Raw genomic sequence first — 13,573 nt, 5'->3', positions numbered from 1 at the left:
ACACCCTCGTGAGAACATCTGAGGTATATTCTCACTTCAGTAGTCACAGTGGACGTCATGCTGAGAGTTCCATCATCAAGCAACTGGTGACAACACCTCATGGAGCACTCATTACTCTTCGGTGGCCACCGTTGGCCGGTGTTAGAAGCCGCATCACCTGTCGCTGTGTAGTGACTTTGAGGTAATCTATCAGTCCTTTCTTGGGGAAGACTCAAAAAGGACCCCAGTCGAGATAATCCTTACTTGGGGGTGGGATCAGAAAGCGAAGCCAGTGTGAAAGTCATATTATCCCGAACGAATCTGACCAATAACTGCTGTCGGCGCTCGGCGAAACGTCTTCATATTTGTTGTAGATGGTTGTGAGGGTTGTTGAAACTCACTCTGGTTTGGACGGTCCTTCCCCGTCCTGGCGCCACTATCCTGATTAGCGCACAGCAAAGAGGTAGAAAATGTTCCAAAGCCTAAGCCTGACTAAATGACGAATGATACTGTACCTACGAAGGCCACATTCAACAACCACACCGGCGAGACGGATCCGACAGACCGGTTAATCGGTCTGTTGCTCTGGTACCGGCCCGGTGGACAAGAGATAGTATTCGAGGCACAACTACTCACAACAGAACAGAACACACTGCAAATTAATGTGAACGGCATGTCAGTCCATCATGAAGAGGTAAACCCTTCAAGTCATCTGTCTATCTTAGTCCAAACAGGTGCAGCACTGTACTTCAATGTACTTGAGAGGAACGGTTCACAGGGCAAACCTTAGTAAACAGAATTTGGTAGCGGCTTAAGTTGGCCCGCTTCTTTAGCTTGGTTCACATATTGATTCGCTCAGTCTAACATTTGTTGACTGGACCACACCGGTCACTTCAGCTGACAATCATAGTCGATACATCCTTCTATAACCACCTACGACTCACAATTCTCTGAAATGCTCAGGTTGACTGGATGGTAACCAACAAATACTCTGGTGAAGCGGTTGAAGATAAACGTTGAAGGGATGGTAACCAACAGGTGTTACGTCGAGGTAAGCACTGACTCTTGGTGCTTTCTTTAAAACCTCGGAAAATTCCTCTGACAGAGAAACTAACCCCCCTTCTGTAGCGTCGCATCCCCAGAGGAGACTTCGGTAAAGAACAAAACGAGCGTTGGAGTTGCACTAAGTAAGATCGCCAGATTTTTTCCAGCCACCTCATTCGGCTTTCAACAAGATGTGATGAGAGGTGAAACGCAGTTCAACACAGAGTTTTCGGGGTAAGACCATTTAGAGAGATTCTTAATATGAAAGGTAACTCCAGGGTGCAAAACAATCTCATCTGTTGTCTCCTCGATATCGGTCCTCCTGATGCAACAAACTATTCATAAGATTCGTTTTAGAGGGCTTGGTAAACAATCGGTAGCTTTTATTTGGCCAACGTTTCGCTTTTGACACAAAAGCTTCATCGGGTTACAAGACAAACCGGGGACCAATCAGATTACCACACTATATCCATGTTGAGTGTCAATTAACGGCTCTTGTCGGTTAGCGTGGTTGTCAAAATCTTCCTTTGGTGGATTGGGGGAGTTTCAAATTAATTCTGGTCGGGTTTGGTTCGTTTATCTTCAGGATGCTTCAATTGATGATTCACCTCGGGTGCAACTGGTATATTTTCCTTGGTCTTTGTGGGGTTGTGAGTGCTCCGACAATTTAGTTGGGGGGGGGGGGGAGGGATGAGGTAAACTGGGAATTCAGATGATCACTACTCCTCATTCTTATGACCGCCCACCAACACGTGTCAGCTCGATTGATCCAAAGACGTTCTCCACACGCTTGCCAGTTCCACGCCTTCTATTCTGTAAACACTGGGATGCTTGGCGATTTCTACCGCCTAGCCATCAGTCTCAGTGAGGTGGACCGTAGTCCTCATCTCAAAAGCCCAACAATTTCTAAATCTTTCATAAAGGAAACTACTCACAAGGTTGCCAAGTAGATCATAAGGTTGACGGAGACCCGGAGATTGCGCCTACCTGATGAGTCCCAAGAAGGGCGAAACCGGTCTTGGGCTGTCGAAGAGTTTTCAGCAACCTTGTGAGTAGTTTCCTTTATGAAAATATACTGCGATATCTCGAATATCGTGCCAACTGAATCATGAGGCGGCCTGTGTGCAGCACAATCAGCTGGATGACGTCATAAACGAGAGATTCAATTGATTCTGTCGCGAAAACCAAATTTCTAAATCTATTTTATGCCGTGTCCAGTGCGTGTTCCACAATTGCCGAGTCTTTCGGTAACGCTTGATATTCATCCGCGTCTCTCGACGGCATGTCTATTTTCTACTATGCTCTCCGACTCTGGCGTAAAGCTCACTGGCCATCTGTCCTATATAGACCTTGGTGCAGTCGTTGCACTTAATTTTGTAGATACAGTCCCTGGTTCTGTTTGCCGGGAGGCGATCTTTCAGATGTACCAGTGCCAAGCGTAGAGTGCTTCCCCTCTGGAAAGCTACTCTTATGTTGGCCGTGTTTAGAATTCATCGAATGACCTCCGAAGTCCCTAGTTTAAAGGGAATAACGGCAGTCCCGATCCATTCCCTGTTGAGTTTGTTGAAAACTCGTCGACAACCCACTACCAGTTTTGCCCTTCTTGGATTCATCAGAAGGAAGCAGCTCCCGGGCTATCATCAACCTCGTTTTCCACTACAACATCAGATTGTACGCGAGTGGTGAAATACACTCATTCAGAAATAACATTCCTGTGTTAAAGAGAATGCACCGGCTACGGTACTCTTCAAGTGAATGCGCTGTCTACAATGTGCCTGATGTCTTGGTTGGCGTTATATATTCGACGTATCGTAGTTTATTTCCTTGAAAGAACACAACTCATACGGTCCATAGTCCTATTTTTCACTGTGATTAAGGGTTCCAACCAGCCGCCACCTTGAGTAATTTAGGCGCGCCAGAATAGGATGACCGAACAGGCGAACACGGTTACAGAACAATTTAGGCTTATTCGGTAAGGGAATGGGTTGGACTATTCAATTGGAGTTGAAGCTTTGATTAGACATTGGTGTCTTCTTACTCATCTTGTCACTTGATATCAGTCTAGCGGCGTCCACAGTAAATTGATCTATTCTCCATTCAAAGTTGACCAACCGGATGGCTGTAGTTCTGAGAGGCTACGCAAGGACTCATGGCTCTGTTTTTAGGCAAACCCAGTGATATATTGAATCACGTTCAGATTTGTCTGAATACGAAAGGAGTCAACTGGAATTTTACGTACGTCAGTAGTTTTAATACCTGTGAAGGAAATGTGTTTGACGATGTCAGTGCATAAAACTCAAAGGCCTGAACCACGTTTGCTCATTTGCTTCACTTATGGCGTAACTGAGGTATACCGCTGGGCCTGAAGAGTCGCGTGTACCAATCTACAGTGAGGGCTGTGTTGTTGTATGTTCACAAGACATGACCTCTGGGGAGAAATGATGTGAGGCGTCTTCAGGTTTTTGACCACCGACGCCTCAGGAAAGTTGCTAGTGTCGGATGGTGTCAACGAGCTCGTAAACAGGTAATTAGCAAATGAGTAGTCGGCTGTGCTGCAGGTACTTCAGTCGCGAAGAATACGCAGCGCCTTCGACTGCAGTCGCTCCGCCTTGTACCACACATGCAAAAACATCATCTACCGAGACAAGTCTTTTTCTCCTTACCTCCTTAAGAATGGTGCAAACCACGGGGTGGACAACGTATGACTTTACAGATGTGAAAGAAAAAATGAAGGGTTTAGACGCCGTTCGAATCCCGGGATGGGGTCCATGGGACTCCCTACGCTTGGCTGAAAACGTTGCGACTGATCGATGTCAGTGATGTTTCTGCTGTCAGGTTGTCTGACTGGGCACCTGTAGGTGTAGGCACTTCAGAAAGCTTGCGATGGGCTAGCACCAAGCCTGTCATTCATCCACTCTTCCTCTACTTTTCGTTTTAGGTCTTGAACATGGTTAGATAAACTGTGTTTGTACGGCAGTGAAGCATCAATGACAACACTGATGTAATTGTCCCTGATGATACTAGTGATGACGATGACACGTGACACCGAATAGTGTGAGAAACCCAATGAATTTTTGTAGTTATCCCAAGAGACGCTGAAAAACGCTTTCAGTTGTTATCATTTCTTGAATAGTTACCAGATCAATACCAGGTTTTGCTGTACTCGCGTCTCCAGAAGCTGTATGCTGTGTAGGAACTATGGATGTAACAAACATGTGGACTTGGAATGTCACGGGACTGTGGCCATCCTATGTGAACCTAATGAAATCAACCAAAATAGGGTCAAAGTATCATTAGAATATAAACCCACAGAATCATCAACAGTTCGCCAAAGCTACGTGCACAGTTCATGTGCAGCTATGAATGAAGAACACTGTTTACGATTAATCCCGAGTTGGCCAACCCTAATTCAACGTCCTTTATGGCCATCTGCTCAACGGTTGTGCAGACTTCAAGTAGCGTATATTTAGCTGTTTCCTAGTGATTAACGCTGCGAGGTACAGATATCCACAATGCGTTTTAGAGAGTATAAGGCTCAATGAAGTCAGAGTTTGTCTTATCACAGAAGATGCAAACGAAATGGATATCCAAAAGGACTTGTTACGCAGTGTGACGCCGATTAGGGAAATTATGCCAGCTTCAGGTTTCTGTCAAAGAAGACAGGGATGCCTGTAGATGCAGGGAGGATGTGATTAAGCTGAAAGATGATGAACATATTTAGCAAACGATGTCACTGAGTCAAAGTCGAAGGAATCGAGGTTCCGTTTTTACCTGATCTATCAAAGTGGATAAGGACAATTCAGTTAATTAAAGCAACTGACGTTTAACACATTAAAACTTCAATGTCTGTCCCAACAATATTGATCGCTTTTGGTCACGCTCTTCGAATCCACTGCTCAACTAGCAAGGAACAAGGAGTTCCTACTCAAATCAAAATGCACAATGTTCCTCCTCTGGAACCAGTAGCGAGAATCTAATTTGCTACCCAGAAAAGGGTACAACAACTTGCACGCCGTCAACCATTAGGAGAACCATTTCAGACCCGTCTCATCAGCGGCCACTGTGGGAAGGTTCTGTCCTACCTCAATGAAAACAACAAGTCCCAAAGTACATCTGTGTTTACTTGGATAATTTTGCTATCAGGTTGATACAAAACACAGTTAAAATCTATGTACAATGGACTCGAAGTACCTCCGAGTGTCGGTTCCGTGTTAGACAGAAGACACTGTCAGTTGACCAGTCCGCTCAAACGCAGTGAGAAGTGACCGAGAATCGACCACTTTTACGTATATCTGTAAAAAAAGGTGAGAGGGTAGACAGTGCGAATCAATCAACGTCCGTCATCCATATATATAGATAGTTCAAAGCAGCGTTACCTATGGGAAATTGTGGGATGAGATCAGATGGTGCAGCTAAGTGACGGTGACAACGAAAGGCAGGTACCAAACGCCGTCGAAACTAACAACAAGTGAAAATAGGATGGGAAGCAACAATATTAGCTAATTGATGCAAAGGTAGACATTATCAACAAATACATCTTAGGTGGTGAGAGATTCTACTGTCCGACGAACATGACGGTTCCACCAAGTGTTGTTATGACAACGGAACAGGCCGCGAATCAAGAGGGCGATATCCAGTGGTGAAAAAAAAAGACAAACGTTACCATCCAAGGTAGTGGAATCTACAGTCAGGTGTGTTAGGCCGGGTTCTCGTAGTGGCGGACGTCTGGACCTCCAAGCAAAAGAGTGAGGCTTTTTGGTTTAATTTTTACGTCAACCAAACTGCTGAGAACTGTGTAACTTTAGCATGAATCCGGAACGAGCTACAGGGTATTACGTCTCTACTCTTTTGAGTGCTTTCCATATATGTATATTTTTGAAAGCATTTTACTGACCTGGCGCAAATAGGCGTCCGATTCACCTTCCTGGTTTGTCCTGTGAGAGACTTTGGTCGTCACTCGGCGTGATACCCAGTCACCAAGCACGGAAACCGAAGCAAGCTTGGGTGAGAAACGGGAGAAAAAACATGGTTTCCGGAAAGCAATCAATCACGGCCAAAGTATGCATCTTACCAAGCTTATAAAGCTACGCTACAGATTGTTGTAGTCACATCAGAGTCAAAGGAACAGATGAGATGGTGACACCTCTCTGCCAAAACATGCGTATAAGTAGCAGTGGTGATTGCTCAGTCAAACGAGAATTCAACAGATTTCTGGCAGTGCATTTCGCTCGACCTGGTCGCCAGTCATACTACAATTGGATGACGGTCTTCAAGGCGTAAACCAACGAGTAAATTAAAGGAAGCTTCAATCGATCGCTCCACTAAAGTCAGTGGGTGCACCAACAACAAACGCCAACAAACGCACCCGCCATTTGTCTGCTTGAAAGCCTGAAAAATGAACTGACTATCTAAGTCTGAGCGTACGAAGATCCGACAAGTTGGGCCTAGCTACCTACCACACTTTTGCAACCGTTCGATCCGAAGACCGTGTGATATAAACACGGACATCTGTCACCGCATCTAACGAATTCGACCATCAGACTCATGTACCGATGAAACGTGCAGCTAGGTGGGACGACGAAGAATCACAAAGTAACCTAAATTAAAGTGATGGACTAAGATGCACCAAAGATAGGCGATGGTGTCCATAAAGAATCACGATCAGCTGGACTTTACAAGATCACAGCCTGTCTTCCATGAAGATGCCCAGTTGAGTCAAGTGAATGGGTATAATTTCAAATCTCCGTACGGATATATTCCATTAGTGGATGTGTGCAAAACAGTACCGAGTATTAACTAGTTCGCCTGTGTATTCGTATCTCCACGCATCTAAAACCCCTCACATTTGAAGGTATCGCTGAAACGCTTAAAACTGTCGCACCACCAGATATGATCTGAAATCAGCCCTCATAAGACCTATGTGGTTTCATATGTCTTCAATACGAACTGGATAAAAATAGCAACCCGATGGAAATAGAGAAAGATCACGAGTTCCTCAGCGGAGCACAACTGAATTTCCACAAGAAGAGGAAATTCAAGTTTTCCCATGATAGAAATGAGTGCGGGACATTAAAATTCCTGCCCGAAACACTTGAATGAAACGTAATCAACCTTTCAAAAACTTTAGTCTGGTTGAGTTTAGTTTGATGAGAGTAACACAAAAGAGAACCGAAAGTGAATATATGAAAGTTCGTGACGTAACAATACTTGAACAATGCTCAGATAAAAAGTACGCACTCTCAAGCACATTCGCACATTTCCGGTAATCTTTTCAACCAGACATCAGATCCATTACACAGCACGTGGAACAACAAGGCAACAGTTGGGCGCAATGGAAGACAAACAGTTTCAGGAGATACTTGGTCCAAGTCATGCAAATTTTACCCTCCAGATTCAGTTTTCGAAACAGTGATTTACTTTTCGGGTGATTAGCGGCCATTATCCTAAAATTTGACACTTGCAGGCTGGAAGTGAACAGCTTTATTGCCAAAAGTGTGGGACACCTGTCTTGATGAGCCACAGTGAGGACGATCAACAAAGGGCACTTTTGCAGAGCTTTTGTAGCATTCGGGTAGGTCGACATGATCAGAGTATGCATCGCGCATGATTTCGAGTTTCGATTGTCTTCCCCAGCCAAAAGCTGGGTGGTGCAACCATGCCAGGACGGCTAGATAGGAGCAGAAGGAACACCCGTACTTCGAGAAATCATGTTACGAAGCAATATAGGGGTAAAGTAGTACTGTGGGAGCATGAGAACAGCGGTGCTTTCTTCCTCCTGAGAAGGACAGGTTAGGAAAGGTCGGTCCTAAGAACACGTTCCGGTAGTCCAATTGTGGCCTAGCAACGAAAGTTTCTGATAAATTGAATTTAAAGAACGGTACGTGATACTATAGCTTATGGTCTAATCATGTACGCTAGTCAGACAGAGTGAGATTTCAAGCAATCCTCAGGATGCTTCGGGAGTGCTCCCAAGACGACGGCAAAATCTCCAGACGGCGGATTCAGCTGCTACAGGACGAGAGAACGAAGCTTGCATTTGGGACCGCTGATAGCTTAAGTTATGAACAACACAAAAGGTGACTTGTAGATGGTGAGCGTTACATCTCATCCAGCCAGTTTTTAGTTCGCTTTCAGATCCACCATGAGATATGTCACTTCAAACAAAAGTCGAGCAAAAGCTAGAGGCTCCACTCACTTACGAGTGATTAAAGAATCCGTACGTGAATAACCAACGGTGGGATTTTTAATTTTCGAACAGTGTTGGAAACAGAAAGCTTGTGGCCTTGAATAGTCGAACACGGTCCAGGTCAGTGGAGCCACAGCAACCATAAGATGGTCGGATCTCTGTCTTAATAAGTGATGTCAATACAGTGAAGATTTCCGGTGAACAAGTGTCGATTTCACTTCCGTCAAACATCCAAATAACAGAAGGCTTGGTTGAAATAAGGTGAAAATTTGGGCATTACGTCCGAATCTAGTGCCAGTAAATCAGCAGATGCACTAAAGGAATTAATACGCATTTCCGGATAAACGGAACTGGCTTACTTGGATAGGGGCACTGTGAGAGACTTCAGTGATGTCTTCTGGGACGACTTCGACAACCGCTCGGAGCATCTCGTACTCGGCAAGCTGGAAGGCTGGAGTGTATATCAACCTGAAACAGCAGGTGGAATGGTTTAGGCAGAAAAACCATTCTCGAGTAAATAAACGTGATAAACATGAGATTCACAAGATGTAGCCTTGACCAATCAAAGCAAACTTCTTACAGAAGGGGATGATTTCGTCACAAGGAGAACAAAAACCGGGAAATTCAATTTCAAGTGTACCTGAGAGGCCACGATGGTTGATAACGGGACCAGAATCGACACAGATCATCCAGAATTCGATCGAACCCCTCAGTACAGCATTGCCAGTTTGAACTGATCTCCAAGATGGATAACTACGAGGGAGAATTTGAGGGTAAGAGGAATGTCACGTTTGAGTAATGGCTACACAAATCAGGTTCAAAGAATCCCTTCTCCAGAGGAGAACAAAAGGTTTCTAGCCGGAGAATAATGAATATGTGAGCAATGGGTAAACTTGGAGGTCATGAATAAGACGTTTTTCAATGTGTGTATAAGAAGCCGCTACTCAAATCAGCCAGTCAACGCCAGATCACGTGGTGCAAAATGCGTGTTCCTAGGATACAAGGTGCCATATTCTGCCTAAATGCAAGCTGGACATTACAACCAGTCAGATGATATCGTCCAGCTTTTACCGGAAAGGTCGTGAGATGAATATTGGAGATGAGTAGAAACAAGGACGGGGCAGCTTCACAGTGCTCCTTGACCTTCCAGTCCGTGGCCGTCTAACACGGTTGCAATCATCATGACTAACAGCAACGCTGGTGTGAGAAAAATCGTGCTTAGCAGTCATACACTCAACTCCATAATCAAGATAAGAAGGGGGAAGAGCCTTCTCAAAACACTGTAAGCAGTCACTCAGACAATCTGTGTAGAAACCGACGATGCGAACTCCTGTGGTATCGATCTTGCAATGTCTCCGGTCAAGCACTGGAGACCCCTGAGGGCTCCGACCCGGAAAACGGAGAGTACCCAGATTTTTCGTGATCCCCTTAATTTCCTTCTGCCATGTCAAACGCTGCTCACTGTCTGGTTTTTGTAGAAAATAGACACACTAAAACACACACCACTTTCACTGCATGATGTACACAGATTCGGAAACTAAAGTGTCTTGTTTGTGCTTCTGTTTTAACCTATACCACTACGAACCTTTCGAGCTACACTGCGGGTCACAAAATCGCCCACTGAATATATTAAGTAGTGTGTGACTTAAATTTCCACATTCAGTGCAGATTCGCTCATCATCCTCCGGTTAGTGATCGCGAAGGCTTTGGGAAACCCGGAATGGTTCAGACAGTTCGTTTATCAGGTCCACTGAGAAGACCATAAACGAGAGATTCATCTGGGTTCCAGGTGAGTCTCCCGTCGGGACCATATTGCTGTGCAAATGAGTGTATTTCGAGATTGTGGGTGATTGAGGAATCACATCGCTCTCGTTTGAAAAAGTGGTCCTCCTGTGCTGACATAGTGATTCCGGTGAGTCCACACCAAAAGGGGGGAATCACTGGACTCGAGTTTCGCTCTTATTGGAGCTCATCAGCAGTGCATATCCTATGACCGTGCCGGGGTTTGAACTCCGGACATCTGACATGCAAGGTGAACGTGTCATCATCAATCCTAAGGCGCACATTGAACGCATCTGAAACTCCACATGCGAACAGGCGACTCTGCCCACGTTTGAGCGATGTGATTGGTATCCTAGGGTAATTACGCCAATACAGGAAGATGACTGTTCAAGTGAAAGTGATGTGAGTGCGAACACCACATATCCCGCCACCACCCACAACGAAATCAAAAGTTAGCCAGTGGGTCTGGAGCGTCTGTGGCGCTACCTGAATTCGAAGTCCTGACACGTGGGTCAATCGATCGTCACAACCATGAGAATTACTGGGTCGTCTATATTACTCACAAGGTCGATGAAAACTCCGCACAGACCACCACCGGTTTCGCCCTTCTTGACGTTTACGTGGTGGGTCTAGGCTTCAAAATCTCAATCAGATTTATTTCCTACTTGAATACCAAATGATATATATGTTGCAATACATACCCACTCGGTAGTTAAGTTGGCGGATGGGACCGAATCTTAGTTTAATCGCTCGTTTATAGCGAAGCACGAACTGAGGAGGCCTTTGCGCATTGGAAGAAATTGAGGTCAATTTCATACGAGTCTCACGTCAATACCAGATCAGTGTTTTGTTGCGCGTTGNGTCAATTTCATACGAGTCTCACGTCAATACCAGATCAGTGTTTCGTTGCGCGTTGGGTATGTTTCCCTGCTGAACCACGTGTGTGCACTTAACTTCCATTCCCACAACAGTGGTTAACATGCAATCCAAGCGAGCACACAAGTGAACATTTGTGCAGACAGAGTTTACAGCGTCTTAACAGGTGACCATAGCTAAGGCTGTCTGAGATTGGTGATTTACTAAACCATCGGTATCCTGTGGTCCAGCTGACAATCCGAAAAAGTAGTCCAGTGTGTACTTTTGAAGTTTAGACAAAATCAATTTGCCACCCAGGTGGCTCACAGATGCTCAGTTCTCAGTAAATTTCTGCGAGCAAGCCAACTGAATGCCATTAGAAACTCAAAAAAAATGATTTGGGCATCTTAGTGCTACTGTCCGACTATCTGATCCCGAATAACTCGCTGGTTGCTTGGGATGACATTTTTCGTGGCTGTGGAATTCATGGCAGAGGGGCATGAAATCCAGATAAAAGAATGATCAAGTGCCTCAACCTAGGACTTTGACATAAACGCCCAATTGCGGCTCTAGGCGTCAGAATTTGGTTATGTTTTAACGGCCTTTTCTGCGACGCTCATGATAGAAGAAGAGGGAAAACAAACAGGTTGTCATGAATTTTAGTTATCAAGCGAGGTCGACTGATCACTTGGCTTGATGGTCTTGGTCTTAGCCTGGATCGAGACCCAGGGACTCAACTCATTGATGATGAATGACACTAGCAGATACCTCAATCACGCAGTCAGTGGAGCTCCTGCACCAAAGCTTTCTTCTTCAGTATTTAGCTGCCTCCGTTCCCTCAGAGCGATATACAAGGCAAACTAACGGATCACGCCATCGCCTCCAGTGCTTGGCTGTATCTCCCACACTCTCATATTTTCCGGTGATTGAAACTGAGCCAGTTGGGTACACTTGGTGCATCGTTTACAACTGGTAAACTGAACTGCTCTACCAAATTCCGTAGAAAGGAAGTATGGTAGAATGATCTACCAACCGTACAATTCGTACGCATACCATACGTTATGAAAAAGTTGCCGTCTTCTGTAGTGATCAGGCAAAATGCAGTCTACCGGGTAGGTCTACGAACCCTGGATGTGCATATTGCCGAAAGTTGAAACCGGCGGGACGACACAACAACCCGAAATGACGGCACCAGGCGGACCCAATTTTAAAACAGACTAGCTACCGGTGGATAAAAATCGCCACCGGTGCTGTCCGCCTCCCTATCACATGGTGACTGTCAGGTGGTATTTCAGTCTTTGATGACAAAAAATAAAAGTGCACCAGAAGCGAGAGAAAAAGCGACTAACTACACAAGTTCCCGAAGAAGATAGGCTGAAGTGGACATCAAAGAAAACAGAACTTGATCACCTGTTCTTTTTCGGCTAGTCGGACGAGAACGACATGAAATTCCCATTTGTATAACCCGGAAAATCCACGGATAGGATAACCATTGGAAGAAATTCCCACACTCGATCCCGACGTGACGTCTCTCCCCAACAAACTTTGCAAATTATGTCTCCACTAGGTTGTATATTACAAACTGGAATTGACGTATGTCAGTAAAATCGACTTGGACCGTTTTTCTAGCGAGCAATGACGGACAGACAAGATGGACGGGATTAATCGGAAAGAGAGTCGTTTAGTAGCCTGGTGAAAACCTTTGGTTGGATGGTATGTTCCAAACAGGCAGTGTAGGTTCTACCAAGGTCCAGACACCAAGCAACCCTGATCCTACGTAGAACCACGCCTAGGCGAATGGCCCGATGGTCAGGAATAGCCTTGTTACCGTCTTCGCATCATCAATCTGCTTCTAAAATTCAGCGAGGGAGAATCAGTTCTAATCAACTTTCCTGAGTAGAGTGAGTTACTTCAACAACCGAATACCTGCTTGTTCTAATTCAAGGATTGTAAATTACATTCCCATGTGTTACTTCTCGTTAGAGCACTAGCTGTATGGAAAACACGAAGGCGCTGTCACATCTTCACAAGCGACAGTCGGTGTTGTGAATTTCACTGACCAATTGCACCTCGAAGCACGTGCTGGAGAATAGCTGCGCTCGCCACTGTGTCCCCTATTTGCAGATGCGTTTGTGAGCAATCCGGATAACATGTCGTGAAGACCACGAATGACCAATTGGCAACGTAACGCAGGCATGTTGATGACATCATGCGCACCAGGGACAAGCACTATCCGAAGCTGCATCAGCAATGTGCAATGGAGCTTACGCTTAAGAGAAAGATGGAACGGGCAATAGCCTTCCTAGATACCCACGGAGGTCAAACGGATCGGCTTAAGGGAGGACAGTTAGTAGTGGTAAACACACCGTTTAGGCAGCTTCATTCCGTTTAAACATTGACAACTTTGTGCGACACTTGGCCGATACAACCATAAATAAATATATGGAAGACACGTGTCGGAAAGAACTCCACTTTGTAAGTGAACAGTTTGTTTGGAGCGACTTACTAAAGGAGATCACGTAAGCTGACAAAACCCCATTGAAAGATAAACAAAGCAAGCCCTTTACTTATATCTACCGCTAAAATAGAACATTACACACCTCAAACGCTGTGAGTGACACTCACAATGTTGAGCGAATCAGTGTCAGTTTGACCAGCAGAACGACTGTGGTCCAGAAACAATAAGATGGCTTCTCGACACACAGTACGTCGTCCCCTGTGTGTACG

General features: G+C 45.2%; 1 protein-coding gene across 1 annotated transcript in view; it reads right to left on the bottom strand.

The window, feature by feature from the left end:
- Positions 1-5,174: 5,174 nt before the first annotated feature.
- T265_03001 (hypothetical protein) overlaps positions 5,175-13,573 on the bottom strand; it is a gene marked incomplete at both ends in the record, with an annotated part of 68,457 nt that continues 60,058 nt past the window's right edge. Inside the window, 4 exons of the mRNA XM_009167380.1 lie at positions 5,175-5,315; positions 5,918-6,022; positions 8,569-8,677; positions 8,850-8,962. Of these exons, the coding sequence (XP_009165644.1) occupies positions 5,235-5,315; positions 5,918-6,022; positions 8,569-8,677; positions 8,850-8,962 (408 nt within the window). The remainder of the gene's footprint in view (positions 5,316-5,917; positions 6,023-8,568; positions 8,678-8,849; positions 8,963-13,573) is intronic.

Source organism: Opisthorchis viverrini (assembly GCF_000715545.1).
Source record: "Opisthorchis viverrini unplaced genomic scaffold opera_v5_39, whole genome shotgun sequence".
NCBI classification, from domain to species: Eukaryota; Metazoa; Platyhelminthes; class Trematoda; order Opisthorchiida; family Opisthorchiidae; genus Opisthorchis; species Opisthorchis viverrini.
The sequence above is the reverse complement of the archived record's forward strand: the minus strand, read 5'-3'. Positions and strand labels throughout refer to the sequence as shown.